Consider the following 27788-nt stretch of genomic DNA (forward strand, 5'->3'; position numbering starts at 1 on the left):
CGTTTTAGACCAACGTTGTATTTATATATGTTTTTCAAATATATGTTGATCAGCTATCGGATAGGGATTTTCTGAATTTTGTAAATCGGATTAGTGCAACAAAAACTAGCAATTCTTCAATTAACTAAAAACTAGTCGGACAAACTTTCGTAGCGTAATCGATTTATTGAATGTCAAATGTGATTGGTCGATTTGATTGACCGACGACTGTGATTGGTCACTTCGAACGGAATATTTAGTCAATTGAGTTAACTGAAGTTGACAACACTGATTAGGCGTCGTTCATAACAGACGCTTGTTGCAATCCCAAAATCCCTAGAATTTTGACCAATCACGGCTTAAACCTAAGAGAGAGAGAGATCAGCGAATAAAAATATAATTAAATATTTTATTTATAAAATAATCAACCAATCATAGCTAAACACGTTTTCTGTCAGTTAAGCATAACTTTTTAATAACAATTGATTTTGATTAAGTACTTGTGTTTGTTTGGTATAAAATTTATATTTTTTGTTTGCTCCAACCTTCGTAGCTATGTATCTCATTTTCTGCATACGTGTGTTTTGACACTAATTCAACAGATGTGGCGGGCTGATAACATTCGGAAGGTTAACAAATAGTCACATTCCGAAAAAACTCACGCACAATTCTTTTTTCTTTGTTTTATTGTGTCGAAGAGAAAGGACGAACTTTGTTTTGCAATAATGAGTATTTCATGGAAAAATACTGACGAAGCTTTGCAGGATTTTGTGAGCATTTTGGTTTGTGGAAAATGGTAATTGCGTGTTATTAAATAACTTTTGTTATTGACAAAAACAGAAAATTGTTCAAGTGATTGAACTAAGTATATATATGTTATTATGTGTTGTTATATATATGTTGTTAAATTATGACTTCTTTATCAATGCATTATTGTAAAATTTTATAAAATACTTATTGCTTTGTATCTATTCTTGTAGTTTATAATTAGTATATCACAGCAATATTTCTATTAATATGTATTTTATACAGTGGATTTAAGCCAGAAACTCCTGTAAGGCTCACAAACTGTGGACACTTCTTTTGCTATGACTGTATTAGCTCAGTAGCAAAATGTGTTAAATGTGAAATACCAGTACAGCCAAGTGAGATAAAACCTGATACCTTAATTATGAACCTAATTCAAAATTGTGACATTATTGCAGAAGTTATTAATAAAAGGTTAATTGGATCTTTCTAAGTACAAGATGTGACATAAAGAATATAATGCATTTAAAAATATATATCATTAATACAAAGCAGATGCACATGATTACAATAAAGATGTATTATCATTTTGTTTTAGAGATTTATGGGATATTGCTGATAAACATAGCTCAACAGCAGAAAATACAATATCTGCAACAATTCACACCCCAAAAAAGCAGCCTTATATAAACACAAAAAGAATAAATAAACCAAATCCCAAGGGTGAAACACCATTACATGTTTTTTGCTTAAAAGTATGTTCAAATATTGATTGCTGTTTGAATTTATTAATATATTTATTTTTTATTTAATGTATCAAATTATTTATAGCATATTTTAACATAGACAAATAATAAAAAAATGGTCTGCATTGTCATGAAATTTTTTAATACATTACAGAGGGAAACTGAAAAAGTTAAACATCACTTGCTAGCAGGAGCAAATCCTGACACAAGGGATAATGCTGGTTGGACACCACTGGTTGGACAAATATATATTTCTTGTTTTTTTTTATTTTTTTATTTTTTTCTAATTATTTTTGATTTACTTTATACTTATTTCTTAAACATTTCAGCAAGAAATGATCAGTTATGGATATTATGAAATATGTGAATTATTACTGAATTGCGGTGCTTCAGTCAATATGGCAGGTTACAAAAATAGAAAACCATTACATGAAGCTGTTAAGAACAATAGAGTGGAAGAGATCAAATTGTTGTTACGTTATAATGCTGATAAAAACGTATTTGATGAATATGGCAAGAAACCTATGTATGTACGTCTGTGTATTATGTATACACATTTAGAAATATAATCTTAACTTTCCTTTGACTGTGCAGAGATTATTGCAAATCAGAAGAAATACGACAGCTCTTGATGGACACGCCACAATCCAAACCTTCTAAAGATCTTAATCAGTCGCTTAATAAATCAATATATGCGAGAGATAACAAGATAGTAGTTCTCGCCTCAAATTTAAAACATGAAAATCAGAGATTGCTTGGTCTCGTAGCCGCAAAACATAAACTCAAAATTTTGACCACATATAGGTATTGTTTTTTTTTATTTTTGATTTTTTTGTGTCAATTTCTGTTAAAATTAAAACACTGTTAGCATTATACAATTTCGAGTTTTACGTTTCAGGCAAAATGTTACGCACGTTATAGTAGAGACGAACGAGCAAAATATCGCAAAACTAACCTTGGATGTTTTATTCGCTCTAGTCCATGGAAATTGGCTTCTCAGTAGTCAATGTAAGACGAGAGAAAATTTGTTTTTATGTGTAATAGCTTTTACATTTATAAAATTTGTATAATTTTGAAATTGTGCAATTTATTCAAAGGGATTAGACTGGCAGAAGACACGGACGATATATCTGATATGGATCTTGAGTTGTTCGAAGTAAGTGGAGCACCAACGTACGGAATTCCAGAGAAGTCAAGACAGAACACAATGTGTGGAAATCCGCGCCTCTTCTATAACTGCTTCTTCTACTTCGCTTTACAAACAAACACGACCTATCAAATTGACGATGTGCGGTTGACAAAGGACGATTTGATTAGGCTTGTGAAGGAAGGAGATGGAACGGTTCTGACCAGAGAACCGCATCCAGAAGCCATAGAGACAAGGGGTATACCTTTTCACATTGCGAGCGACTCTTCGCATCCTTTGCACGGATGCACGCATTACGTTATATACATGCCGGGCAAGGGTGAACCGGTGATCAAGTACAATATGCCGCACATCAAGACTCTGCCGCTGATCTGGCTAATCGAGTGCATTGAAAAATTTAGTTTCGTCAGTCCAGCCGATTTAGGACTGTGAGTGCTTAAACAGACACATTAATTAATTGTATAGTTTCACACTTGCAAAAAATATAAGTTTCTATTTTCAAAGCGCGCGCGAGCAAAATAACAACGTGTGTAATAATATGTAAGTTTTATTGTAAAAGCTAAAATAACTGATAAATGGATGTATCGCGATTGAAATACTGTCGACAATGATCCTTTGAAACACTGCTTTTTAGACATTGTTTTTGTTCTTTTCACGAGGAAACCGACCACTCCCATTTTCATTCCAATGTACGCGTTCCCTCATTTTCTCAGTAGCATAAAGTAATCCGTCATTGATTGATACTTACAATCAGAGATACCGCACGCAACTTATGTGCCGCAAATCTCGCGTCCGGTGATCTAACAGACATTTTATTCAGGTAGTTTAGTCAGAAATTTATTGGGAAACATTATCGGGAATTTATGTTCCACAATCGTGGGAAAATGTCATTTTGCGTAAAGAATGATCGATTCTAGAGGGAAGCATACGGTATTTTGTATCGTACGGGTAAAGTACCGCTAGTCGCGCGCACACAATATACACGGCAGCGTCACACATGCACGCGCACGTGTGTCGTATATGCGCGCGGACACGTTGGTGAGCGCGCGCACATACATAAGCGAGAGACGCGTGTATTTATTTACCGATACAAGCGCGGGCGATACGTATGTGAGGAAATGAAAAAGGGAACGACGGAAGAAAGGCTAGAAAGGAGAACAGGACAGAGAGGGAAAGAGGAAGAACGTAAATCTGGAGGAAAAATAGGAAAAAAGAGAGATCCGGAGACGAGCGCGGGAGAGTAGGGGGATCATAAGCGACGAGCGTGGAATGAGACTACGATGTATACATATCCAGCACATCCAAGAGAGGTACTTAGATGATCGGTTATTGAGGAAGAAACGAAGAGTGCATACTAAAGAGCACACACAGGGACGGATTTTCCGATTAGATTTCTTTCGGACTTGTTTCAATAATCAAAGTATCTTGAAAGAAAATTATTTAGCAAAACGATTTAAAAGATTAAACATGTATATGTATAGATTTTACATATATGTATACGTGTATATATTTATATGTGTATACACATATAAACATATATATATATGTATATTATAAGAAAATTGCATCACATTAGAGAGATGTGCAACTTAAAATGGCATATCTTGAAATATTTCATGACATAGAAATTACATGTTATGCAACTAATAATTTAGTTAAATTGCAGTCGATCGTAGAGGAAAGAACATTAAAACTAACATTACTCCTGTCAACAACCCTATCCCCTCCGGATGGCGTCCACAAAGGCGGTCGGCCGTCGTTCCATCTTTCTTCCTTGCCTCTCGCGCTCTCACCTCTTCGAGCCGGCACCGTGTGTGTGTGTGGAGGTGGGGATCCTCCGCACACCCTGACCTACAAGTAGGCCCTGATCTCTTACCCAGTCAGTTCCTGTCAAACAAGCCAAGGTAGGCGATGTGGTTTGCATGGTTTCAACATTGTGAGCACCATTGAGCCGTCCTTGCGGTGAAGAGGAAGTTCGACGCGCGTGTGATCAAGACCGCAAAGAGACGGTGCGCTGTTGTCTCGAAAGCGGCTTCTTTCCTTCTCTCTTTATTTTTGTTTTTATTTTGTTGTTTCTCCCGGATCGGAAGAAAAACAAGACCGGAGAACAGCGAAAGGGAGGCTGAAGATGATATTGAGAGCCGCCCTTGGGGGCATCGTCCTTTTGCTCACGCTCGCCGGATCAGTCGGCGAGCAAGATGACGATTCCTTGGCTAGCACCTTTCTATCAGGTGAGAATTTATATTTTAAGATAATCGATTGTCGAAAACATCACGTTTATTAAAATAATAGAAAAAAAGAGAAAAAAATCGTATTATTCTCATTCAAGATTGACCTAATTTTAATAGAATGTAAAATTTGATTTCATCAGGTCAAATTTCTTGTAAATATTGTTGTTTTGAAAAGAACTGTTATTTATAGCGTTACTGAGTCTTTTAAGTAAATTAAATATATATTCTTATACAATTAGTAAAGTAGAAATAAATTCAAGTAGAAACACAAAAAGATGTGTAAAAAAATGAGTTGAATTTGTTTCAGCATATAGTTGACATAATCTTATAAATTATACGTTCATACATTTGAAATAAATTATATGTCAAATCGATTTTAGCCTCCGGCTTAATTGACAAAAAAGTCACCAAGTAGGAGTAGTAACTAGTAGATTTCTTCGAGAAGTAGAAATTCGCGTGCGCGAACGTATGCGACGCACGCTTTTATAGGTAGAATCTGGAAGGATGCGACTGTTCCACTTTTAGGAGTTGTATAGCGCTATGACGGTCGATTCACTGCCGGTAACAAGGCCGTCACTAAGCTTAAAAAAACTAGGAAGCGGTATATTCTTACATTTTCACGTGCTAAGTGTTTTTAAGTACAACTTACACGTGTGTATAATTTTAACGTTTTTATTTAATTTGTTTATTACTTGCGCCGAAATAACTGACTCGAATATCCAGTCGTTCTAATTTTTTTCTATCATCAATGTGTAATGTAACGATAAAAATGATAAATGTAAAAATATTTATTATCGTATTTGTGAGAAAGAACAATACAAAAAATGTGTGAAAACTAATTGAAAATAAAATTTGATAAATTTTGTAAAAATAATATCTAATAAATGCAGGAAAATAAAATATAAATTAACGATAAAAACATAATAATATTGCAATTCTGAATTAAAGAACGTTCGATAACTTCGTTTTATATGTAATGAAGAGAAGTTTTTAAACTTAACTTTGAGTTTTGTTTCAAATATTATTATTTATCGCTCTGGTAGCATCTTGGAGTCACAAACCCCTATATGATCTCTCATGTTTGTAACGACTATGAAGATGCATCTTATGAATCACACACGACTACGATAGTAAAGATGAGAGACAGAGATTACAGATATCAAAATAGTTACGTTTCTCGAACTCGCAGAATATGCGAGTTTTGTTGACATAAAAAATAATTAGTTGATGTAAGAAATAATTAATTAGCAAATAGTTTGCCACAATGTAGAACTGCGTAATTAAAAAACATGTATATGTGATACTTGCGTAATCTCTCCTTAAATTTATTTATTATATTACGTCACGTTATTTTATACGTTATTTGAATTTGTAGTTTACATTACACGCATTTTTTGTACAATTTTCCTCGGGTTTTTGTTTCTAAATAATAATAATTAATTTCAAAATCAAAGTTCTCGATCAGCTATTTTGAAAATAAAGTATTTCAAGTACTTGAGGAAAATAAATATAATTAGCGGCACTCTCGTGTTAAAATTAAAAAACTCTTTTAGTGTGTCTATAGTTTTTGATATATTGTTGTACACAAGTCAGTTTGTCAGTCAAAATTTTCTTAATTCTAGCTTGTAGAATTTGATATACCCGCGCTCACAGAGAGTAATAATCAAGTTTGACAACTATATGAACGGATTTACATAATCGTTTGTCGTCGTTAGATGAAAGACTACGCCGAAGACGCCGAAGACAGTTATATATGTAGCCCGAGCCCAGCCGCTCATTAACTACCGTTATGTTTGTTTGGTCCGTTATGCCTGCCAAAGTGAAACCAGCCGAGGGAGTATTATCTGTGCGAATTTCTTGGTTGCGAATCCGCCCCGCGCTGTACTATATGACGAAACTCGAAAAGCTCGCGTCCATTCGCCACTTTTGCGCTCAACTTTCATAAGTGACGTCGGTCATTAACACGCGGAGGTGCCGCGGACACACGCACGCACGATGTAATTCAGTCGGCAGACCTCGCCTCCTTGTGACGAGCAAATTCTCGAACATTGACGCGGGACACGGTTGATTCAATTTCTAAGAAAAGAAAGATCTTTGAATGATTCACTTTTTGAAAAAAAAAATTGCACGAAGATACTTGTAAATTTCTTTACGGAGATGATATTAAATTAATTTTTGTTTTAACTATTTTTTGCGTGCAAGTTTTTTGGAGATTAGAAGTTTTTCATTGCGTCAAGAAGTCATTTTTTATATAATTAAAAACCGCGAGAAAGAGTTTTCATCGATTGTGACACGTTTTTTATACGAAAAAGGTTCATCAGGCTTCAAATCTCCAAGATAGATTCAAAACTATGAATATTCATTTGCATTGACAAGGACCGAATCCCCGGTCGAAACGTATGTACAATTTTATTAATAAAGTGAAGAATCTAAAGGCTCCGAAAGTTAACAACTTTAGAAATATACATCTCAATGGTCATGAGAGCCTACACCAGGATGTTGTGTGGAAAATAAGCGTGTATATACATATATATATATATACATGCTTATTTTCCACACAACATCCTGGTGTAGGCTCTCATGACCATTGAGATGTATATTTCTAAATTTATTAATAAAATTTATGGATTTCAACACACATACACATCCGTGTTTGCTGCTCTGATTGGCCTTCACATCTCATGTTTTTTATTACGATTGTCAAGATCAAAAGTTTCAATTGTCCTTTGGATCACTTTGGCGAGGCAGTCATTTGTGAGAGATTACGTGCGGCAAGGAATTCAACGCTGCTACGATGTCCACGCGCATCTGCAAAACGATATACAGTTATAATTAATGCGCGACGGCCGCGGCGTAACAGTTGTAATTTCGTAAGAGGCTTTCCTCTAATCTTGTTACTCGCGCGGCATGTGTGAGGTAATATCGATGTGGATTTCATGCCGCCGCATCTTGTTTCTCGCGCCGGCATACCAAGAACGGATTAAAATTTCTTTCCTTTCTTTTGTCGGAGTTTCAAAACCGGAGTTCTAACTCGAGACTCTCGAGGATTTGGAACCGTTAACAATTTTGATTAGTTCTTTGATCTTCGTTCTTTTTGTTCTCGCGGCTCTGTTGCCATGTAATTTTACACATTTATTTGTAATCGTTAAAATAATTGCGTTGCATCATACACCGTGAGAAAAATGTATATTTGCCCAAACTTGTAAAATTCGTTCTGCGAAGAAGAAACTGAAACAAAAATTGCAAATTGAAGTAAATAAAATCTGAGAAGAAGGTATAAAAAATTTACAGTTAATATAATCAAAATAAAAAAAAAATTATCCCAAAATCTCGTTTGAATCTCTTTTCCAAATTCTCTTCCAAAAGTATCTCGTGTCACGTTTGCGTTGTTTGTGTGTACGCAGGTTTCTTAAACTCTCTAACGAGCACGGCAAAAACCGCCGACTGCCCGGGAGTGTGCGTGCACGCATTGGCGACGTTGATGTGCGACGACGTCCTGGAGGACGTGCAATGTCCCACGGCCAGTATGCGGTGTTGTCTGCAGGATCCGATAAACGGCACCGCTTCGTCATCCGAAAACGCCATTGACAACGAGGTGCCGACCTCGACTTCATCAACGACGGCGGTTAAGGTCACCACGATTTCTACGACGACACCTGCAACAACTACCACGACTCTTGGCACGACTTACTCCACCTCGGCAAAAACTACACCGGTACGTTGAGCAGATTTGGTATTAGAGAAAATAAGCTGGGTCGCGACTTGTTGAAAACTGCTCTAGAAAGTTATTGCTAGAAAGTAAGATATATATATATATACATCGTCACACTAATACCGTGATCATGATTAAAGAAAAAAATTATAAAAAGCATTAATATTTTTTTTATTTTGCTCTTTTGTCGAATTATAGAAACTTTTCTTAGCGCACGTTTGTTTATGCGACGATACACTTATATTACTAATTCACACATTGCTTCAGAAAAATTAATAAGATACTTGTTTGTATGTTTTGCAGGAAAGCCACAATGAGACGAGTGAAAAGTTACCGAGTACGTAGATAATTTGTAAAATTGTTTCTCTCTGTTGTTACGTAATGCCAAATTAAGCTGGCAAGGTTAATTTTGTTTTTTTTTTTTTTTCAGAGAAAAATTGCTCGGGCATTTGCATGGCCGAGAGAATCGCCGATTATTGCGACGCCGTGCTGATGATAGACAATCTCTGCAAGCCGGGCCACAAGTGTTGCGTGTCCAGAGACGCATTCGGGGATTCTCCGCCGCCTGAACTTCTAGTGATAGATCGTACGAACACCTCTCGTCAAGACGAGAAAAATGGAGGAGGAGCTTCCAGCAAAGTATCTTCTTCTCTGACGACGACGCAATCGAACGCACCTTCGTTAACAAGCAGTTCTACGATTCTCACAACGATGACGATGACCACCACGACCACCAAGCAGCCGTTGACGACGACGACGACGACGACAACAACGGTGAGACCAAGACCGAAGCCGATACCGCTGAAACCCTGCAAGGGAGAATGTACGAGCGGTCTGTCCGCGCTCTTCTGCGACAACATCGACAGCGACGCGGATTGTCCCGCCGATGGATCCGTGCTGACAGTCTGTTGCGTCAACGAGCCGCCACCGCAAAAAACGGTAATAAAATGTTTAAACATTTTGACGCACGAGTTGCACACGTGTTGTGTATGAAAAATAATAACCGAGAAATTATTATTCTCAGGAAACTACAACAACGATTCGACCGACCACAAAACCTCCTCAACCGAAGCTACCGTCGTGTCCCGGTTTCTGTCTGCTGACGATCATGGCGGCGTTCTGCGAGCGACCGAACGTGATCATAGCGAAAACGTCGACCTGCCAATCCGGATCTATTTGTTGCGACAACACGAAGAGTCCGCCGCAGGTAGTTCAGTCGTTTTTCAAATTCCACGAATTTGTGCGAAACTTCTGAAACAGGAAAAATTTTTAATAGAACAAATACTTTTTCTAACAAAATATTCTATAAAACGTTAAAATATTCACGTCTTTATGTTCTTAGACGCTGCGACCGAGACCGAGACCCACCCCGCGACCACCGACTACCGTACCATTACCGCCGGACCCAAGACCAGAATGTCCCGGTTCCTGCATCGTGTCTTACTTATCGTTTACTTGTTTCAGTGAGTAGTCGCACATGTATATATATATATATATATATATATATATAGGGAATGTGAATCTCGCGCGGGAATAGTCAGTGCCTCATGTTTATTCATGTTTATACTTTGTAGGAAACGCCGAGCTGACAAACCTGTTCAAGTGCAAGAAGCCGGGACTTCAGTGTTGTGCGCCGAAATCTCTGATAAGAGAATTCCACGAAGAAAATTCCACGGAACCGGTTCTCACTAACAGAAACGACACGTTTTATATTCCGCATACTACGCGGCCTTACAGCACTCCGCTCATCACGTCCATTTGTAAGTAAATCCGTTAATAGAAAACGCGTTTAATAGCTTCTTTCTTTTGAGAAAAATCATTTTTCAAACCTTCTTAGAGTATTACTGAGTGCAACGCCAGGTTTTCGACCTAGGTTTGTACAGCTGTATATCAACCATTTTCACAGATGAGACAACAACGGCTGTCACGACTACCAGAAGTCCGGATACGTACGATAAATACGTTTGCGGTGTGAAGGGAACTTCTCGCGGTCCTGTTCAGGCACGAAGTTCCGACAGGGTTGGGCGCGTGGTCGGCGGCGAGGACGCGGACGCCAACGAGTATTGCTGGCAAGTGGCATTGATAAACTCTCTCAATCAGTATCTGTGCGGCGGCGCTTTGATAGGAACCCAGTGGGTCTTAACTGCCGCGCATTGCGTTACCAAGTGAGTAAACACGCGTCGGTTTCGCGCCAACATGTCTCGCGCACGCAGGAATTAAGAAAAAATCGAGAAAAATACGAAAAAAAATAAACTCGTTTCCAGTATCGTGAGATCCGGCGACGCAATCTACGTAAGGGTGGGTGATCACGATTTGACACGTAAATACGGAAGTCCCGACGCCCAGACTCTGCGCGTCGCAACCACGTACATACATCACAATCATAACAGTCAAACGCTGGACAACGACATCGCTCTACTGAAGCTACAGGGTCAGGCGCAGCTGAAGAACGGAGTTTGTCTGATTTGTTTGCCGGCGAGAGGTGTCACTCACACAGCTGGCAAACGATGCACAGTTACCGGCTACGGATACATGGGAGAGGGTGAGTGATCAGGCGCGCGCGTATTTGTGTTTATTATAATTTTCTTAAATGTTTTACTGGGAAAAATCAGTTTTTTCAGCATGTGTGTGTGTTTACATGGACACAATGAACGTGTATATTAACGTTTCACAGCTGGTCCCATACCTCTTCGAGTGCGCGAAGCAGAGATTCCGATCGTTACCAATGCCGAATGTGTAAGAAAAGTAAACGCCGTAACCGAGAAGATCTTTATTCTGCCGGCAAGCAGTTTCTGCGCCGGTGGCGAGGAAGGAAACGACGCCTGCCAGGTATCACGTTGTTCTACATATGTTTAACCCTTAACCTGCACACTTCGTATAGGAATCACATAGCCTGCACATGGGGTATGGTCTACCCCAGCCACAAAAATGATCATCAAATTCACTGAAATTATTATAACTTGAAAAAATTTAATAGACAAATGTATTCTGGCTATTGAAGCAAAACACTGTTGTTGACGTGTGAATATTTAAATATGTTTATTGAAACTTAGTAGCATTAACGCTTTCGACCTTGTATTAGGTCCTTATCAAATGCATTTAAATTACTTTGGTAATGTACGTCGCACAGTGCTGATCGTCCATATCGCACAAGCAGGCCCGACCAACACTTTACTTAGTAGGATAAACGCGACTTTAGTCTTTCGACTAATACAAGGTCGAAAGCGTTAAGTTTCAATAAACATATTTAAATATTTACAACAGTGTTTTGCTTCAATAGCCAGAATACATTTGTCTATTAAAAATTCTTGAAGCTACATTCACTTATCTTTACATGAAAAAATTTATATACAATATTTGAAGCATCTATAAAAAGACGTCATAGTGTTTTTTTTTAATGATTTTTCAATTTTAAGTTAGTGAAAAAAATTTCCTAAAAAAAAAACGATTTACGTAGCTATATCTTCGTGGAAAAATGCCTGGGGTAGATTCCACCCCACAGTGCAGGTTAAGGGTTAATAAACGAAGCATTGTTTTTTATTCAGAGTATAGATGTTTACTTTTTTTTTTTTTTTTTTGAATGTAAATCTTTCTCGCAACGAAGAGATTTTATTTTTGATATTTATTATTTAGGGTGACGGTGGTGGTCCTTTGGTGTGTCAGGACGACGGTTTCTACGAGCTTGTTGGGCTCGTTTCGTGGGGTTTCGGCTGCGGTCGCCAAAATGTACCGGGCGTTTACGTAAAGGTAAGCGCGTACATCGGTTGGATAAATCAGATCGTATCGGCTAATCAATAGTTGTTTGCACGTAATGCATGTATGTAGTGTAACGACACGAGATCGATTAAAGATGTGTTTATTTATTGACGGAACTTTGGAGTACCTTCACGCGCTTGATGATACTTATGTTAGTAGACACCGCCAGTTAAAAGCATAGCGTGGCGAAAAGCCGTAGACATATTGAGATTCGATTGCCGATATTGTACAACTCGAACATTCTTGAAACAGAAAATCATTCCATTTTTTTTATTGTCCGTTTCGTTCAGTGGTACCATATCGAACGGCATTCAAATAGTATAGAAAATTATACGTACATCTCTTTATGTCTTATATATCGAGAAAACGATACAACACGTAAAAAAGTGCGAAATCAAGTGCCAAGACTACTATGTTTGTTTTTTCTAAAGAAATTTATATTTGCAACACGTGTTTCGCTGATAAATAATAACATGTATATGCGGTTTAACTAAAAATTGTGAAAAATATCTGCAATTCGAGTTTCTAATTTTTTTTTCTTATCGTATCTGTTGATATTTATTTTATGTTGTCACGAAACACAGAAAAAATTTATTGGTTCACGACTCGTTCAACGTTTGGAAGCGTAATAACGAATTGTTAATTTAATACCGATTAACGAATTGTTAATCGGTATCTAAATGCATTTTGTTTTTTTTTTTTCTGCACTTTTGTTAAATGTGCCATCAAGTGCGTATACATATACATATATATTTTTTATTCTTAAATGACACAAGAATATTTTTTTATGTGACATATGCTCTTTAAACATGGTGTGTTCCAATAATTGTAAATTAGTCCGAAGTAGGAGGGAGGGGGGGGGGAATATAAATGTGTGTGCTCTATTATTTATTCATATTAGATTATACACGGCACAAAATCTTGAAAACTACGAAAATCTTACGAACATTTGTGTTCGCAGTCATTCTTAACAAATTGATAGCGTTACTCTTTATTACTCTGATGAATCTCTTTAACCCGAAAACGTGTTAGTGTAATAGAGCGATGTTATATATAACAAGTTATGTGTATAATAACACTCTTCTATCGATGTGTGAGTACGTTTGTTCACTCGTGAATTGGTTTTTATTGCACATCGGCGTGCGCAGTATCGAACTTGTCAGATTTTTATTATTCATCGCGTGTGCGAGAGAAGAGTTTTTAAATGTGCAATCATTGCTTTGTATATTATCGCGTTCTATTCATAGGTTTTTTTTTTAATTATATCTGCTATATATGTATTTACTTATTCGTTAGTATAACTTGTACATCTTGATATAGAATTTTAGGACTTAAGGTACTTAAGGACGTTAAAGTAATTAAAAAAACAAACGCATTTTGTAAGGTATGATGAATGAAACAAGCGAAAAAATTTGTATTATCCGGTCATCTCTGTACGAAGAAATTACATATGACAAAAATTAAAACAATTGTATAATAATATAAATTCTCTAGACACTGAAGCCTTTAATTATTCAATTATCTCACAAATATTATATATAGATATTGCACTAATATATAGCGTCAAATGATATATAGCGACACTTGCAACATAATGTTGAGCTAAGGTAAGTATTGTCCATTAATTATTTTTAAATAAAATCTTAGAACAATTATATGAGTTTAATAAAAGTTGCACTACATGTGTGTAAGTATGATGTATAATCTGATGTGCGCCATTCCACACATATAGATCACATGTAAATTTTCAAGTTAGTTAATACTTTAAAATATTATAAAAAATAATATTATAAAAAATAATTAACAATTATTCTCGTATTGTTTATTATATATTCTTACAGTATGATACAAAATTAAAGAACATTATACTGTAATGGTTTTGTTACATTCGTTTTTTTTAGTATCTAAGTCAGCTTATATGCGAATGTGCAAAATAACATTTTTATAATTACAAAAGTTATTATTATTAATTATTATTAATTATTATTTATTTACAAATTATGTATATATATAACCCGTTTTTACTTTTTGAGATGATAGTACTTAAAATTTTTGTTTGAATTGTTAGCCTTTTGAAATGTTAAATTTGCTATTTGCAGGCTGCGTTCGTGGAGCGCTATCTGCGCTATTGCGTCATTTTTTATCTTTGTTTTTCATCTAACGAGCAATAAAGATAGAATAATGCGATAGCGCAGATAGTGTGCTTCCCGAACGCAGGTCTAAAGAAGAAACCTGAGTAGCAATAATTCCCTACACAATTTTATCCCTGAAGTACAAAAAACTGTTTCTATTTAGGTGAGCAAAGCACGCGACATACTACTGGCCAATTTCTTGTTTGTCCACTGTCAAAAGATGTTCTCCTGATAGTCAAATTTGTAGAATTGCACACAAATAACGACTGAATTTTTACTCGCTTGAAACTACTGCCTTGAAAATTGGCTGATCACGCAGATGGCGCATGATCAACCAATAATAATCATTTGGCTTGTTATCACATGGAAGAACTCTGCAACGTGCTCCGAAAAAAATTGAATTTTATATTGCGTGACAATCGAAACAGATAAAAAACTTTTTATAATTCTTTACTATGGAAAACAAAACAATCAAGGCAAGTATTGTTTTGTCAAGTAGATAATTAATTAGCGTTTAATTGATAAAATTACATAATCGATCAATTCACAAAGACAACTTCTTTATTATCTTCATAATAAATCAAATCTTTAAACAATTGATTGTTCTCATACAACAAGAGTGATATTTTTATGTCTCAGGTAGGAATAATAAGCGGTTCGGGTCTAGGTGATAGCATACATAATGTATTTAAATATAGCAGTACTACAAAACGTGAGGATGCGAAAAACGATTTCGGTTATCCCTCCAGCGATCTGTATCATGGATGCATCGAGGGAGTGGATGTGGTATTATTATCTAGGTAAGAATTGTTTGCATCCTCAACACTCTCATCACTGCTACGCAACACAAACCATGCAACTATCGTTCAAGTTTTTTTGGTTTTTATGAACAGACATGGTGTTGGACATAAATTAAGTCCTACAGCTGTTAATTACCGCGCTAACATAGAAGCATTGAAGCTTACTGGATGCACTCATGTATTGGCATCTAACGCGTGCGGATCGTTGACAGAAGCGATTGGCAGAGGACAACTGATTATACCTGATAGCTTCATAGATAGAACCAGCTCCAGAAAAAGCACTTTCTATGATGAAACATCTACCAAGTATAGTGGCAAGTATTGCTTGTGTAACACGTGTTATTTGTTTTCTAAGACGTGACATTATTCGCGTATACAAAATTGCAGGAGTATGCCACATCCCGATGGAGCCCGCTTTTGATCCACGTACATCAGAGATTTTATTAGAAGCGGCAAGAAAATTGGGATACAATGTAACAAAGGGAGGAACAATAGTGATTATTGAAGGACCGCGTTTTTCTACGAAAGCAGAGAGCAAGGTTTATCGTGCCTGGGGTGGACACTTGATTGGCATGACTACATACCCAGAAGTATAGAAGTTCCAATATACGTATGAAATTCTATATAGAAAATTTTTATTATATATAATTTCTGTTGTTTTCCGTATCAGGTGTGCCTAGCAAAAGAGGCGGGGCTTCTGTACGCGTCTATAGCAATGGCTACGGATTACGATTGTTGGAAAGATTGTGATAATGTTCATGCAGCTGACGTCGTAGTGATATTTAAGCAAAATGTTGATAAAGTGATTAAATTGTTAATTGAAGCTGTAAAACTAATCGGTACAGAAGATTGGGATCAAGATATTCATAAATTAAAGGTAACGTTTATATTATTGAATATATATGTACATCTAACAAAATAATAAGTTTTTAATGCATATTTAAAACAAAATTGTTGCAGAACTTAATCGAGAGCAGCAATGTGTCCGTAAAATGCTAAAACTTGACGATGGGACCAAAGAACTATCCTAAAAAATATACATATATATACGTAGTTATACGTGAATATAATTCCTAAAAGATCATGTACTAATTTGTAATCATATTTTATGGCATTACATCTTTTATAAAAGCGCCTATTCGCACAAATGTTTATATATTTTTACATGTGATTTATATACACATTATAGCCTACTGGTGTGTATGCGCATAGATATATCTATATTTATATATCTATGCGTCTTATACACAACCACCAAATAAAATATACAAATACTCGTACAATATAAATAATTGCATGAAAAAATAATGTTATTATTTCGTATTTATATACATTCTCTTATTTTTCTTTCTATAGCTCGCATCATGTTTAAAGACTTTGGGTAACGTGGGTAAGTAATAAATAAAACAATTACAATTAAACTTAATATATTTATTAACAATTATATTTGCCTATACAGAGTTCATAAAATCAATTGACTATCATCACTTTTTCAAAAAAGTATATCTACATATATAATTGGAAAACTGTCAATTATAACTTCTTTTTTTTTTATTATACATTTTGTTTCGAAGGGGATTGATGTAAGGAACGATTCGATCGATATTGTCATTGATTTCTGCTAGAGTAAGACTTTTCGCATGATCAGAAACTTTGTTTGGTCTCTTTTATAGGGATTTTATTTTTAACGAATCTAAAATTTGCAACTAAAACTACATACATGAGGTTTTTTATGTTATATGAAACCATGCTGTACACGGAATTTTATGTACAAGAGCAAAATTTACACTGTATTTCAACAACATGAATGTTTCAAATATTTATATATATATATATATATATATGTATATATATATATATATGCTTTTTCTTGCGTTACACGTTTGCAACATAATGTTCTCATGATGAATTTTGTGCAGTTTGCAGAGCCAACTTGTAACTATTCAACTCTGATCTTTAAATAATCAACAAAAGTAGTGCAGTTACTTAGGAACGATAATAATTAGATATATCTATTTTTTTCATCATGATCAATTATATTTTTAACGATTGAAGAATTAGATAAAAACGTAAACGCAACTGAATGCACATGTGAAATTATACGAGTAAGAGTTTTTTATTTTTTAAGTTTAGATTGTTCAACGATAGTACGTTTTTTTAACATTTCATTTATAGATATAACAAGATATATCTCTGTTTGTGTTTTAAGCCACCATTTCTTATATGTTAACAAAACGCGCCTCAAATCTATATAATACAATCAAGAAATATGCATTTAGCAATTCTATTTAGACACGGTATACATTTCATTGCGCGTCAGCATATAAAATATAGACTGTTTTACATTTTCTTTTTTAATCAAAAAGTTGTTCCGGAGAGTTCAAATAAATTTGCGTCTCTTGGCGCGCTAACTTGGTTTCGTAACTACAAATCATGTGATTAAACATCGCCAGAGACTTTAATCTCTGTTATCACACATATATGTATAGCTCTTTTCTCTATATTTAATACTTGAAGGAAATATTATATAAAGGAATGCAAAACAAAACAAAAAATTATTGTTACGCACGTTTTCTCGATTTAGAAAAATAATACATTCGTGAATGATGCGATTATTTCACGCGATTATTTTCTTTAATAGTAAACAAAGGAAAACTTTTGTAAGGAAAGAATTCTCTCTCTTGGAAACAGTGGGGATTATTTTTTATACATATGAACAAGAAATTTTTGTAGGCACCTCTGCTATCAAAAATTTCCGATAGAATTGTCATCCAAATAAATAAAAAAGTGCGACATTTTTGGAAGAAGAAAATTAGACCTTATTATCGACCATATCGACGTTGATCCTGTAATATACGTACGGAAAATAATCACTCTGGCCAAAACCTAGTCCTGGTATATCCACGTTCTGTTAAAATTAAAAAAGTTTTAGTATAAATAAAAATTTCTTTTAAGTACGTTCACAAATACATGAACACACAATTATAATATCAGTATAGGATAACTTACATCTTGGTTATGCACCGCTGAAGATGTAGCGGACGAATCTAAGTGAGCATACAGCTGATTCAGAACGTCACGTAATCGCCTGGCGCATTTCTTATGCGGATGCAATAGTATTGCTTGGAAATTAACAGGTAAACCATATCTAGAAATTAAAAATTTTATTTTTGCGTAAAATTTTATATTATTTTATATTATTATTATTATTATTATTTTATATTTTATATTATTTTATATTATATTATATTATAATTATTTTATATTATATTATTTATTTTATTTTTTTGCGTAAGATATCCTTCTGTATTTTATATGATATTTATTACACAGTACCTAAGAACAGATTCAACAAATACGCGCAGAGCTTTAACATGGATCCAAGCACAGAAACATTCGCTAAAGTTTACTTTCAACCAGCGGACAAGCGGTCCGAATTGTTTCTTCTTATCCGTTACTAGCTTTGTAATTTCATTTTTTCCTAAAACACAATAAAATAAAAATGTATCGGATATTATTACATTTCACATATAAATTTATGTATATACGATTGTGTACGTAGATGTCAACAAACCTGCTGCCAATTCTTCTTCATTGTATGTAAAATCGCGCACGATGAACTTCTTTTCGCGAGCATGCAATTTAAATTCGTCCATCACTTTTTTGAACAAAGTGACCGTGAACAATCCGTACTCCGAATCCTGAGTAATAAGTTGCGTGCTGCGCGGCACAATCATATCCGTTAATTTTTCGTAGCATGCGTGCCATTCTTGAAAGTTGGATCTAAAAGAAAAGGAAGAAGCATGATGAGATATACAAATTTAATTTACATCATATAAAACAGATTATATAGATTTATTTGCTTACTTCGGTACAATTACGAGCAAAGTGGTCAGATATTCGCTGTCCAGTATAAAATGTTCCTTCTTCACCAGATCCGCTAAATTTCGCGTTAATAAACTTCCTCTGAAAGTGGATCGTATATTTAAATACGATTTTACTTATCTATGCTCATCAATCGTATATTCGTTCGTACTTCGTAATGCATGTGTAACATTATCGAACTTACGTCTGCTTCTTTTCGAGATTTTGCAAGCTGCCTTTCAAATTGTTGTACGTCGTGGATTTGGTTTTCAAATCGGCATCAATCTGTCCCACTTGTTTACTGATAATATCCGCGATATTTCTTAGAGATTGTTTGATGGGGTACTTAGCCATGTCCCATTGAAATCGAGTTATATACGAAGGTAAATCACCTACGTGAATTTCGAATATTAATTCCGATATTTTAAAAAACGACAACAAAAGAAAAAAAAATGTTACGCGTTGATGTGCAAATTTATACGCAGAGCTTTAGAATTTATTTAGTATATTATATATACAATATATATAATTAAAGCATTTTTTTTTTTTTTATGCCAATAGAGATTGTGTGGATCGTGTTGCAAAATGAAACAAATCCAATGTATTTCTTAAACTCTGCATAAATTGTCAACAACAAATTTCTCAAATTTTATTGTAGTAAATTAAAACGTTATTTACACAACAATGGTTTTTAAAAAAAAAAAAAGTAAAATATTTACACTGGTGAAAGACAAAAGAATAAATTTTTCTAACAAGCAACTTCTTGTTTCTATATGTTTCTCATTTGAGCATTACAAAAAAGAAGCAAGACATACACAGAATATATCATGCGGTGACGAACAAATCAATTCATGAACAAACTCATTGCTTGAAGTGTGTTTTTTTTTCTTTTTTTTTTAATCAGACAAATATATGACACATTCAAAATGATCATACTGTATTATTTGCATATAAAATTCTGTGCACTGTATGCGATGCGAAGAAAAACATACGTACTAAGAAAATTTTTCATCAGTAAATAACAATTCTCGTAACTTTTTTATATATATTTTTGTATACATCTCACATGCAGACCTCGTGTTCACTACTTCTCAAACACGATCTCACTCTAACGATAGTCAGTTGGTTAAACAAATGTGAAGTAGTGGAAGAGCAATGCAAGAGGACAAATGGCAAAACTTAATGAGAGTAAAATGTGCGAAGATTCGACTGCAAATTTTATACGCATCTATCAGGATGTGTGGAGTTTTCATACACATGCATATAAACTTTTTTTTGTATGCACTTAAATATATATATATGTATATATATATATCGTTATTGTAAAATGTTTCCAATTGCGGTTTTAGTTCACTTTTATAATTATCTGCATTATCTTCTTATTGTATTGTGTGAAAATTATTTCAGATATATACCTTTTCTTGTGCAAGTTTCTTCATAGACATATATGGTCATTTTTATCGCCAACACATAAAATTAGCAACTTAAAAGTCAATGTGCAGTGATACAATATAATAAAATAAGCAAAATAAGTGAAAGAAAAAGTAAAGAAAGCAAAATCGTAGTTAATAATTATAAAATAATAAATAAAATATAATTATAAATATATATATAATAATAAATTAATAATACATTATATAATAAGAAATAATTATAAAATGATAATAGACTATTGTTTCCTCGGATAGATACAACAAAATATTTTTTCTTTTTTTTTATATTATATGTAGAAAATAATCTGATTTGATTTTTTCAAACAAAATATTGTGTGGAAGAAACTATAAAAATGTAAAATAATTATAAATTTATGCACCGATGATGAGAGAGTAATTATTTGTAATAACAATGTTATATGTAGTGTAACATGTGTTAACTACCTGCGCATTATTGTCTGTACGTAATAGGTATATACTTCATTCATCATACAATTAAATTATTAGCAGTTCTTAAAATATTCTTCTTCCCACTGTTTCTTGTTCTTCTCAAAATTTATTTTCCTTGAAAATGTACTCTGTGTGTTGCAGTTATAGTTGTATGTATATACGCACACACACACACACAAATGATACAAAACGTAAAATTTTTGTAACAAACGTATAAGAAGAGAGTGTATATCACAAAACTTAAAATTTCAATAAAATAAAACTTCGTAAATAATAATGGCAGAAGCGATATACAGAAGCTATAGAAAAGACCAATTCAAGGAACAAGAGAAAGACAAAGAAGAGCGAACTCAGGAGAACAAGCTTAAATTATCCGATGGACAATTAAATATACGTAATGCGAATGCAATACACATGTGGATCGATCTTCCACAAAAAAAAAAAAACAAAACAAAAATGGAACATTGCTATTTATGTGTTTTGCAACAGATTCTGTAAAGTTCATAATGTAATTATACATAACCAATATAAAGGACGCAAAGAGTGAAGACGAACGAGCTCAAAACTAAAGATACACGAGCGGAAGTTCTCGAAGAAAACAGGTGAGAAAAACTTGTGCACACTCATCATATAATTAGGATGTGCTGCGAAAAGATACAGTTATCCTTTGATACCTCTTCCTGCTTATTTAATCTTTTTTTTGGAATTAAAACAATTATACAGAAAAAGTGTCCAAATATTTTACTCTCAGCTTTCAAGTAAACAATCACTTTAGGTCTCTGGAGTTTACTTCGATTTTTTCATCAGAACAGAATTTATTGTAACATTTACGTTACATTTTTATTACGTTCTATTTCGAGCTATGCGAAAAATACAAATTGTTTCTTAATTTCTTCTTTCTATTTACGCGAAATCATTTCAGAAAAAAAGCTTTCTACGTTCTGTAAATTATATATAACGCAATGTAAATTAATATTTCAACCTCGTGACACTCTTGGTGTTTTGGAAACAGTTACTCCTGTGCCAACTTCCCCCCAAAAAAACACGCCGCGATCGTTAATGAACGATCGAAAACACGAAGTGCACAGGAACGAAATCGGACAAAAATCTAATCTATGTTGAGGAAGAGGAGAAAAAGGAGTGACGGAACGCGGGTTCTCTCGAATCGACCGGCAGTGACGGGATGGGTACCTGGATTCGGCAAAATGCCACTATGGTCTTGGTCTTGGTCGTTGTTTTGGTCCGCATCGTCATTGTCGTCGTCGTCATCATCACCATCCCCAATTGATTTGCGGGCGGATCGATCTTTCTCAGCGTTAGTAGTCCGCTGATGTAACGGCTGATGCCGTCCGAGATCCTCTTCGCTGTTACAGTTCGATGATAGGGAGGACAGGGTAGGACTGACGGGAGTCGGACTAGAGCGTGGCGTAGAGGGTGTAGAAGCAACGCACCAATGATTATGGTAGCATGAATAGATCGATGAGGAAGAATTACTGGAATGAGCCTTGGCATCGTAGATGCTCTGAAGCTCGTACGATAACTTCTTTTCGAACACGAGAGAATGATGTTGCTTAGTGTGGGAGTTGTGATGATGATGCTGAGGCTGATGATGGCGGTGATGATGATGTTGGTCGTGATAATGATGACGTTGGTGATGATGCTGACCTAAACAGGCGGCCGGCTCGGGTTCGGACTTGTCCAGCTCGCTCCACTGCCTGTGATGCTCCTTCGTGGTCTTGTGTGATGGTGTAACAGGGGTGTTTGGCGGGGTCGCACCCACTTCGGGGCTCGAGCTCTCCCCATCCATTGATGACTGACCTATCCATTACAGCCCAATCCCAATCTCCGCGCAATCTTTCTTATTGACTTGCTCAACTATTTATTTCTCTCCTACGCAAATGTCTAACGACAATGCGCTGACTAAACCAAAATCAACCGAAAGAGAATAAAACAAAACTGAGGAAAAACACACAGAGTATTTAGCGTATAAATTGTTTGCTTGTCTTACAATGTCGAGATTAGAAACTCAAGTTCGACTTCATTTCGTTAAAATTGCAAATGATATGCGTGATGGAGAAACAAAATAATAATTATTGTTTAATAGTGACATCATAGATGAATTTATTTGAGATTATGATGTTTACGAGAACTTTGCAATTTTAATTTGCGATAGAAAACTAATTATTATACACACTATTTAAAAAATATAAAATATTGTGTTTAACATATGTAATCAACATATGTATAAATGTTTTATATATTCACTTATTAATTGATTAAATCCCCGTTAAATACTCCGGTATATTGCAAAAACAAATGACGAAATAGAAAATAAGTGACCACAAAAGACATATTCGATTGAAAAATAATATTCACGAACAAATACATACTCAAACATAAAAGAACCAATAAGTCACTGCGACGATAAATCGCAAAAAATTGAGATAAGTAGAAAAGAAGAACTGAATGAGAGATAAACGAAAACGAAAGAAAACGAAATCTAGTTATCAGAGCTTGGTGACCACAGTAACCCAAGCAATTCCTTGCGTCCTGCGGAAGATTTTATGGTCGACACTCGTCCGTGGTCCGTAATAAAATATTTCACGTATTGCTTTGTTTGTCCTTTATATATAATGTTATGTATCTTTATGTCTCGACAAAAGTTTCTTCTTTACATATATATATATATATACCTTGGAGTAAGAATTTTTGTATACGGTGCATATATGTTGTACGAGCACTTGTTAATAAAATAAGAAAGGTAGGGAAACAGGGTTAATGTGGTCAAAGTTAACAAAACTTAAGCCAAGCAACATCACAAAAAATAAATAAAATTCCAAAAATAATGAAACCGTCGTAAATAACAAAACGAAAACAACCAAACACATAAATAAGCGATCTACAAATATATTGACTATGTAATATTACACGATACGTATCACATCTGTACGATTCAGTTTTCGCTAAAATTAAAATAATTTTATGCAATACTGAAATATAACTGATATCTTTTTGTATTGCAAAGAATATCAATATATAATTAATATAATTATCTCAAACTATATATGTAATAAAAATATATATAATAATCTTATATAATAAGTAATTTACTCCAAATTTATGATATGCATCGTATAAATATAAGACTATTTAGAATTTTTTGTCTGTGTATATTCACCTAATAACTATTAGAACATGCATTAAAAATATTCCGTAGCGTTAAATGTATTTTTTTTTTTATTTACTATCCTTGTATATAGACAAAATTGTTAAAAATCTCTATCAAACTATGACATGGGGCATTGAGGAAAATAGGGATTATGTTTCTCTAGAATTGAACTCATCATCTCCAACACACAAATCAACGAGTAAAATTTAGAGTTAATTGTAACAACATATCAAAGGTTTATTGACAAAAAAAAAGGCGACTTTTGAGGTAGTGTGCATGTTTCGTGTTGTGTATATGGTATTCATCGATGTGCACATTGAATAATCAACATACTTATTCTGAATAATCTTAAAAAGACAAAGGTAGAATATCGTAGAAAAATGATGCATAAACAATCAATTGATATTCTTTTGTTTTTTTTTTCACAAGCAACTAGAACATTTCTTTTGCACTAAATGATCATTATTTCTTTAATCAGCTGTTTTGTGTCAGAGATTCAATAGAGAACTTGCATAATGCATGTTCGCAACGATATCAAATGGATCAAACTTCTGTCAAACTTTTCTAGTCTACTTGCATGTCAATTTTCAATTCAGCTATTAAAAAATATACACTAAAAAAAAAAACGTTCAAATATATAATCAGAAGGTGCAATATCTTATAAAAATGTATAGCCAGTGTGTTTGTTACATATATAAAATTCATTTAATCGAATACTACTTGGCATTCGAAGGAAAATGTAAAAGTGACCGAGGAAAAATAGATAAATGCAGATAACAATTTGAACCCTTTGCCGAACAATTTGCTCCTCCATTATAGACAATAATATCTGTCGGAGAAGGTACAAAAAAAAAACCCAAGTAACGTGATAAAGCAACGAGTCTTTTTACTTACTATTGTTGGCCAACAGATTCTCATGCAGCTTGTCCCTCTGATCCTCCAAAACCTCTCCCAGGTATGTTGCCACTTTACGTGTCACTTGCTCTACATACGTATCGAGCTTGCCGAGATCGTCCGACAGGCCAACCAATTGATCCAACGTTCCAACCTTCAGATCCGGAATATGAAATTTATAGTTTACCGACAAAGAGTGCTGCTTGGATGTTAAATTGTTCATAGTCTCCCATGTCTGCTGACAGGTTTTATCTCCCGGCGCCGATATCAGCCAATATTCTGTCATCTTGAGTAATGAATTTTGTACCTAAACTTTTAATATATATCTGAAACAATAATTTTTGCACCACTTTATATAATCTTGTTGTTTTTATAAGATATACAAGCTGTATTATATATATGATATTTATATTTGCTTTTAAATACTTGTATTATACAGAATATAATTTTTATGAGAAATTATATGAACTAAGTTTGTCTTTGTAAGAGAAAAATATTAAGTAATTGAAATATTGAGAGCTTTTTAATCATTGAAATAATATAAATTTTAAGAAATGAATAAAAATAAGATCCCCCACATACGAGCTTTGCAGGATGTTATGCTGAAATGTTCTATTATATATATGTATACATATATATATGTTCACATGTAAATTTTTACAGGTGTTTTTTGAATTGAAATTTCAATTCTTAAAATCATACAGTATGCTATACTTGCATCTCATGTATTATATATATGTATACATATATATAATAGAACATTTCAGCATAACATCCTGCAAAGCGGCTTGTATGATCTTATTCTTATTCATTTCTTAGTTGTTACTTCAAGAGAGCCTTAAGTTTCTTTATTAATATAAATTTTGTTTTACAAAAATTTATATTATTATATTATTAGTTATATTATTTCTGATTTTATTACTACATTTTCAGTATTTTTATGTGTCAAATATATATTTTATATACAAATATATACACATTTTACATATTTACATGTTAATATTAAAAACTTATATATATATTGTAAAAATAATAAATAATATAATTAACTTATAAATTTGTTATGCTACAAAAATACACAAAACAGAGATGACACATACATTACGCCAGTTTCAAAATATTTTAATAAACGTAAGAACTGATCTCACACACAACCACCTGCTGACATTGCGCCGCTGTTGATCGAGCACAGTCAGGTGTGCAAACGCAAACACTCCGCACTGTTTGGCATCTTCGCCGTTTCCGTTTGACAATCAGCGATCATTATTGCGAAATAAAAGCTTCATAATGATCAGAGAATTTGCGAAAAAAAAAAAAAAAAAAAAACGCGTAGGATACGCGGAAAACGCAGGAAATGGAGGGTGTGGCGAGCATCGTCTGCTTGACACATTACGTAATTAGGCGCGTTTTCCACGTGACCGTCGTGGCGGCGATCGGCGCGCAAAACGGTCTGTTGTATCGCCGATCGATACGAAACGAAAATACATTTCAAATTCGCGAGACTTAACGCGGACAAAAAAGGACCGCGCAAGTCCTCAAACTTATTGTTCCTCGTAACGAGTTCACGGACATTTCGTTCGGAAAGATCCGCGAACTCACAAAGGACACTGTTTCGTGTCAATTTAATGGCGTCGGCCAGAGCACAGGGTCGCCCCCAATAGAGATCAATAACAGCGCGCGACATGTCGGAACGGAAAATTTGCGCGGAGCAATGTTAAAATCGATGGTGAGAATGCGCGAAAACAGCCGAGAGGGAAAAAATTTGACGAAGGCTCGTATAACGCTTCCAATCGCTCCGATGATTAATTAAACAAATGAAGCCGAGTGCGATCTAACATTGTTCGGGGAGAAAAAACGACGCGCGTTTACCCGATGATAAAAATTCACAAAAGGGCAACGTACCAGGCGAGTCTCGTCGAGATTTTCTTGTCTTCTTGTCTTGTCGTTGGTTGTCGTGCGACGCGACTCGGACGCCAGGTCGGCTTGCCACGAATATTCAGATGTTTTTGGCCGAACGACGCTGCTCGTCGACGACGAAACCAACAGGGACCATTGTGACCTCACGTGACGACAAATTGGGTGCTGCTGTCTTGCGACCCACCCGTCAACTAAACCGTAAACTAAACATCGTTTGCTGTCAGCTGACCGACAGGCTGGCCCCGCGATTGCCAACACCCGCGTTTAGGAGAACAATTTGCTGAGTTGTCATCTTGTGTTAACGGGTGCGTTCAGACAACTCAACGGTTGAGAGATCATCACTTATGATAGGACTATTCTTGAAAATCTGCATAGGTTCCAAAAGTATGATCCAATCATAAGTGATGATCTCTCAACCGTTGTGCAACTGTTGAGTTGTCTGAACGCACTCTGTGTCTCCTAAAAGGAAAGCAGCCAATAGGTGCGTTCAGACAACTCAACAGTTGCACAACGGTTGAGAGATAATCACTTCTGATTGGATCGTACTTTTGGAACCGCGGCAGATTTTGAAGAATAGTCCTATCATAAGCGATGATCTCTCAACCGTTGAGTTGTCTAAACGCACCCAATGTCGCCAATCTTTCGCGATTCGATCGATCGATGGGTGCGTTCAGACAACTCAACAGTTGCGCAACGGTTGAGAGATAATCACTTCTGATTGGATCATACTTTCGGAACCGCAGCAGATTTTGAAGAATAGTCCTATCCATAAGTAATGATCTCTCAACCGTTGAGTTGTCTGAACGCACCC

General features: G+C 34.8%; 4 protein-coding genes across 5 annotated transcripts; 3 read left to right on the forward strand and 1 right to left on the reverse strand.

The window, feature by feature from the left end:
• Positions 1-385: 385 nt before the first annotated feature.
• Positions 386-3252, forward strand: LOC109861665 (BRCA1-associated RING domain protein 1-like). Its single transcript, XM_020441401.1, has 8 exons — positions 386-775; positions 1012-1200; positions 1325-1481; positions 1627-1707; positions 1802-1998; positions 2067-2276; positions 2371-2480; positions 2570-3252. Exons 1-8 carry the CDS (start codon positions 705-707, stop codon positions 3049-3051), a joined length of 1497 nt encoding a protein of 498 aa, XP_020296990.1. The 5' UTR covers positions 386-704; the 3' UTR covers positions 3052-3252.
• A 1152-nt stretch (positions 3253-4404) lies between these two features.
• Positions 4405-12798, forward strand: LOC109861659 (serine proteinase stubble). The gene is made up of 11 exons (XM_020441392.1): positions 4405-4850; positions 8255-8565; positions 8866-8899; positions 8993-9501; positions 9587-9769; positions 9905-10025; positions 10137-10322; positions 10469-10727; positions 10827-11104; positions 11237-11391; positions 12196-12798. Exons 1-11 carry the CDS (start codon positions 4748-4750, stop codon positions 12358-12360), a joined length of 2304 nt encoding a protein of 767 aa, XP_020296981.1. The 5' UTR covers positions 4405-4747; the 3' UTR covers positions 12361-12798.
• A 1794-nt stretch (positions 12799-14592) lies between these two features.
• Positions 14593-16400, forward strand: LOC109861660 (S-methyl-5'-thioadenosine phosphorylase). The gene is made up of 6 exons (XM_020441393.1): positions 14593-14926; positions 15090-15250; positions 15344-15564; positions 15638-15840; positions 15921-16127; positions 16211-16400. The coding sequence occupies exons 1-6, from the start codon at positions 14906-14908 to the stop codon at positions 16247-16249; spliced, it is 852 nt and encodes a 283-aa protein (XP_020296982.1). The 5' UTR covers positions 14593-14905; the 3' UTR covers positions 16250-16400.
• A 393-nt stretch (positions 16401-16793) lies between these two features.
• On the reverse strand, positions 16794-27177 carry LOC109861664 (V-type proton ATPase subunit C). Of its 2 annotated transcripts, none has more exons than XM_020441399.1 (8): positions 26963-27177; positions 25061-25386; positions 19320-19506; positions 19118-19216; positions 18825-19033; positions 18587-18731; positions 18260-18398; positions 16794-18158 (listed from the first exon to the last, which is right to left on the reverse strand). In XM_020441399.1, the coding sequence occupies exons 2-8, from the start codon at positions 25344-25346 to the stop codon at positions 18063-18065; spliced, it is 1161 nt and encodes a 386-aa protein (XP_020296988.1). In that variant the 5' UTR covers positions 25347-25386; positions 26963-27177; the 3' UTR covers positions 16794-18062. The 2 variants fall into 2 exon arrangements, with proteins under 2 accessions (XP_020296988.1, XP_020296989.1); XM_020441400.1 differs by lacking the exon at positions 26963-27177 and adding an exon at positions 26209-26355.
• Between the last annotated feature and the right edge of the window lie 611 nt (positions 27178-27788).

Source organism: Pseudomyrmex gracilis, unplaced genomic scaffold, assembly GCF_002006095.1.
Source record: "Pseudomyrmex gracilis isolate BER0280 unplaced genomic scaffold, ASM200609v1 scaffold_909, whole genome shotgun sequence".
Taxonomy (NCBI): domain Eukaryota; kingdom Metazoa; phylum Arthropoda; class Insecta; order Hymenoptera; family Formicidae; genus Pseudomyrmex; species Pseudomyrmex gracilis.

What these genes read in the sequence shown, in the direction of transcription:
- LOC109861659 (XM_020441392.1), top strand. Translation starts at nt 4,748, where the DNA reads ATGATATTGAGAGCCGCCCTTGGGGGCATCGTCCTTTTGCTCACGCTC. An exon ending in GGCTAGCACCTTTCTATCAG is followed by an intron (nt 4,851 to 8,254) that starts GTGAGAATTTAT and finishes GTGTGTACGCAG; the next exon opens with GTTTCTTAAACTCTCTAACG. An exon ending in GCCGCGCATTGCGTTACCAA is followed by an intron (nt 10,728 to 10,826) that starts GTGAGTAAACAC and finishes ACTCGTTTCCAG; the next exon opens with TATCGTGAGATCCGGCGACG.
- LOC109861664 (XM_020441399.1), bottom strand. Translation starts at nt 25,346, where the DNA reads ATGACAGAATATTGGCTGATATCGGCGCCGGGAGATAAAACCTGTCAG. An exon ending in TTGCTCGTAATTGTACCGAA is followed by an intron (nt 19,034 to 19,117) that starts GTAAGCAAATAA and finishes CTTTTCTTTTAG; the next exon opens with ATCCAACTTTCAAGAATGGC. An exon ending in TGAAGAAGAATTGGCAGCAG is followed by an intron (nt 18,732 to 18,824) that starts GTTTGTTGACAT and finishes ATTGTGTTTTAG; the next exon opens with GAAAAAATGAAATTACAAAG.
- LOC109861665 (XM_020441401.1), top strand. Translation starts at nt 705, where the DNA reads ATGAGTATTTCATGGAAAAATACTGACGAAGCTTTGCAGGATTTTGTG. An exon ending in GAATATGGCAAGAAACCTAT is followed by an intron (nt 1,999 to 2,066) that starts GTATGTACGTCT and finishes TTGACTGTGCAG; the next exon opens with AGATTATTGCAAATCAGAAG. An exon ending in TTGGCTTCTCAGTAGTCAAT is followed by an intron (nt 2,481 to 2,569) that starts GTAAGACGAGAG and finishes ATTTATTCAAAG; the next exon opens with GGATTAGACTGGCAGAAGAC.
- LOC109861660 (XM_020441393.1), top strand. Translation starts at nt 14,906, where the DNA reads ATGGAAAACAAAACAATCAAG. An exon ending in GATGTGGTATTATTATCTAG is followed by an intron (nt 15,251 to 15,343) that starts GTAAGAATTGTT and finishes TTTTATGAACAG; the next exon opens with ACATGGTGTTGGACATAAAT. An exon ending in AACATCTACCAAGTATAGTG is followed by an intron (nt 15,565 to 15,637) that starts GCAAGTATTGCT and finishes ACAAAATTGCAG; the next exon opens with GAGTATGCCACATCCCGATG.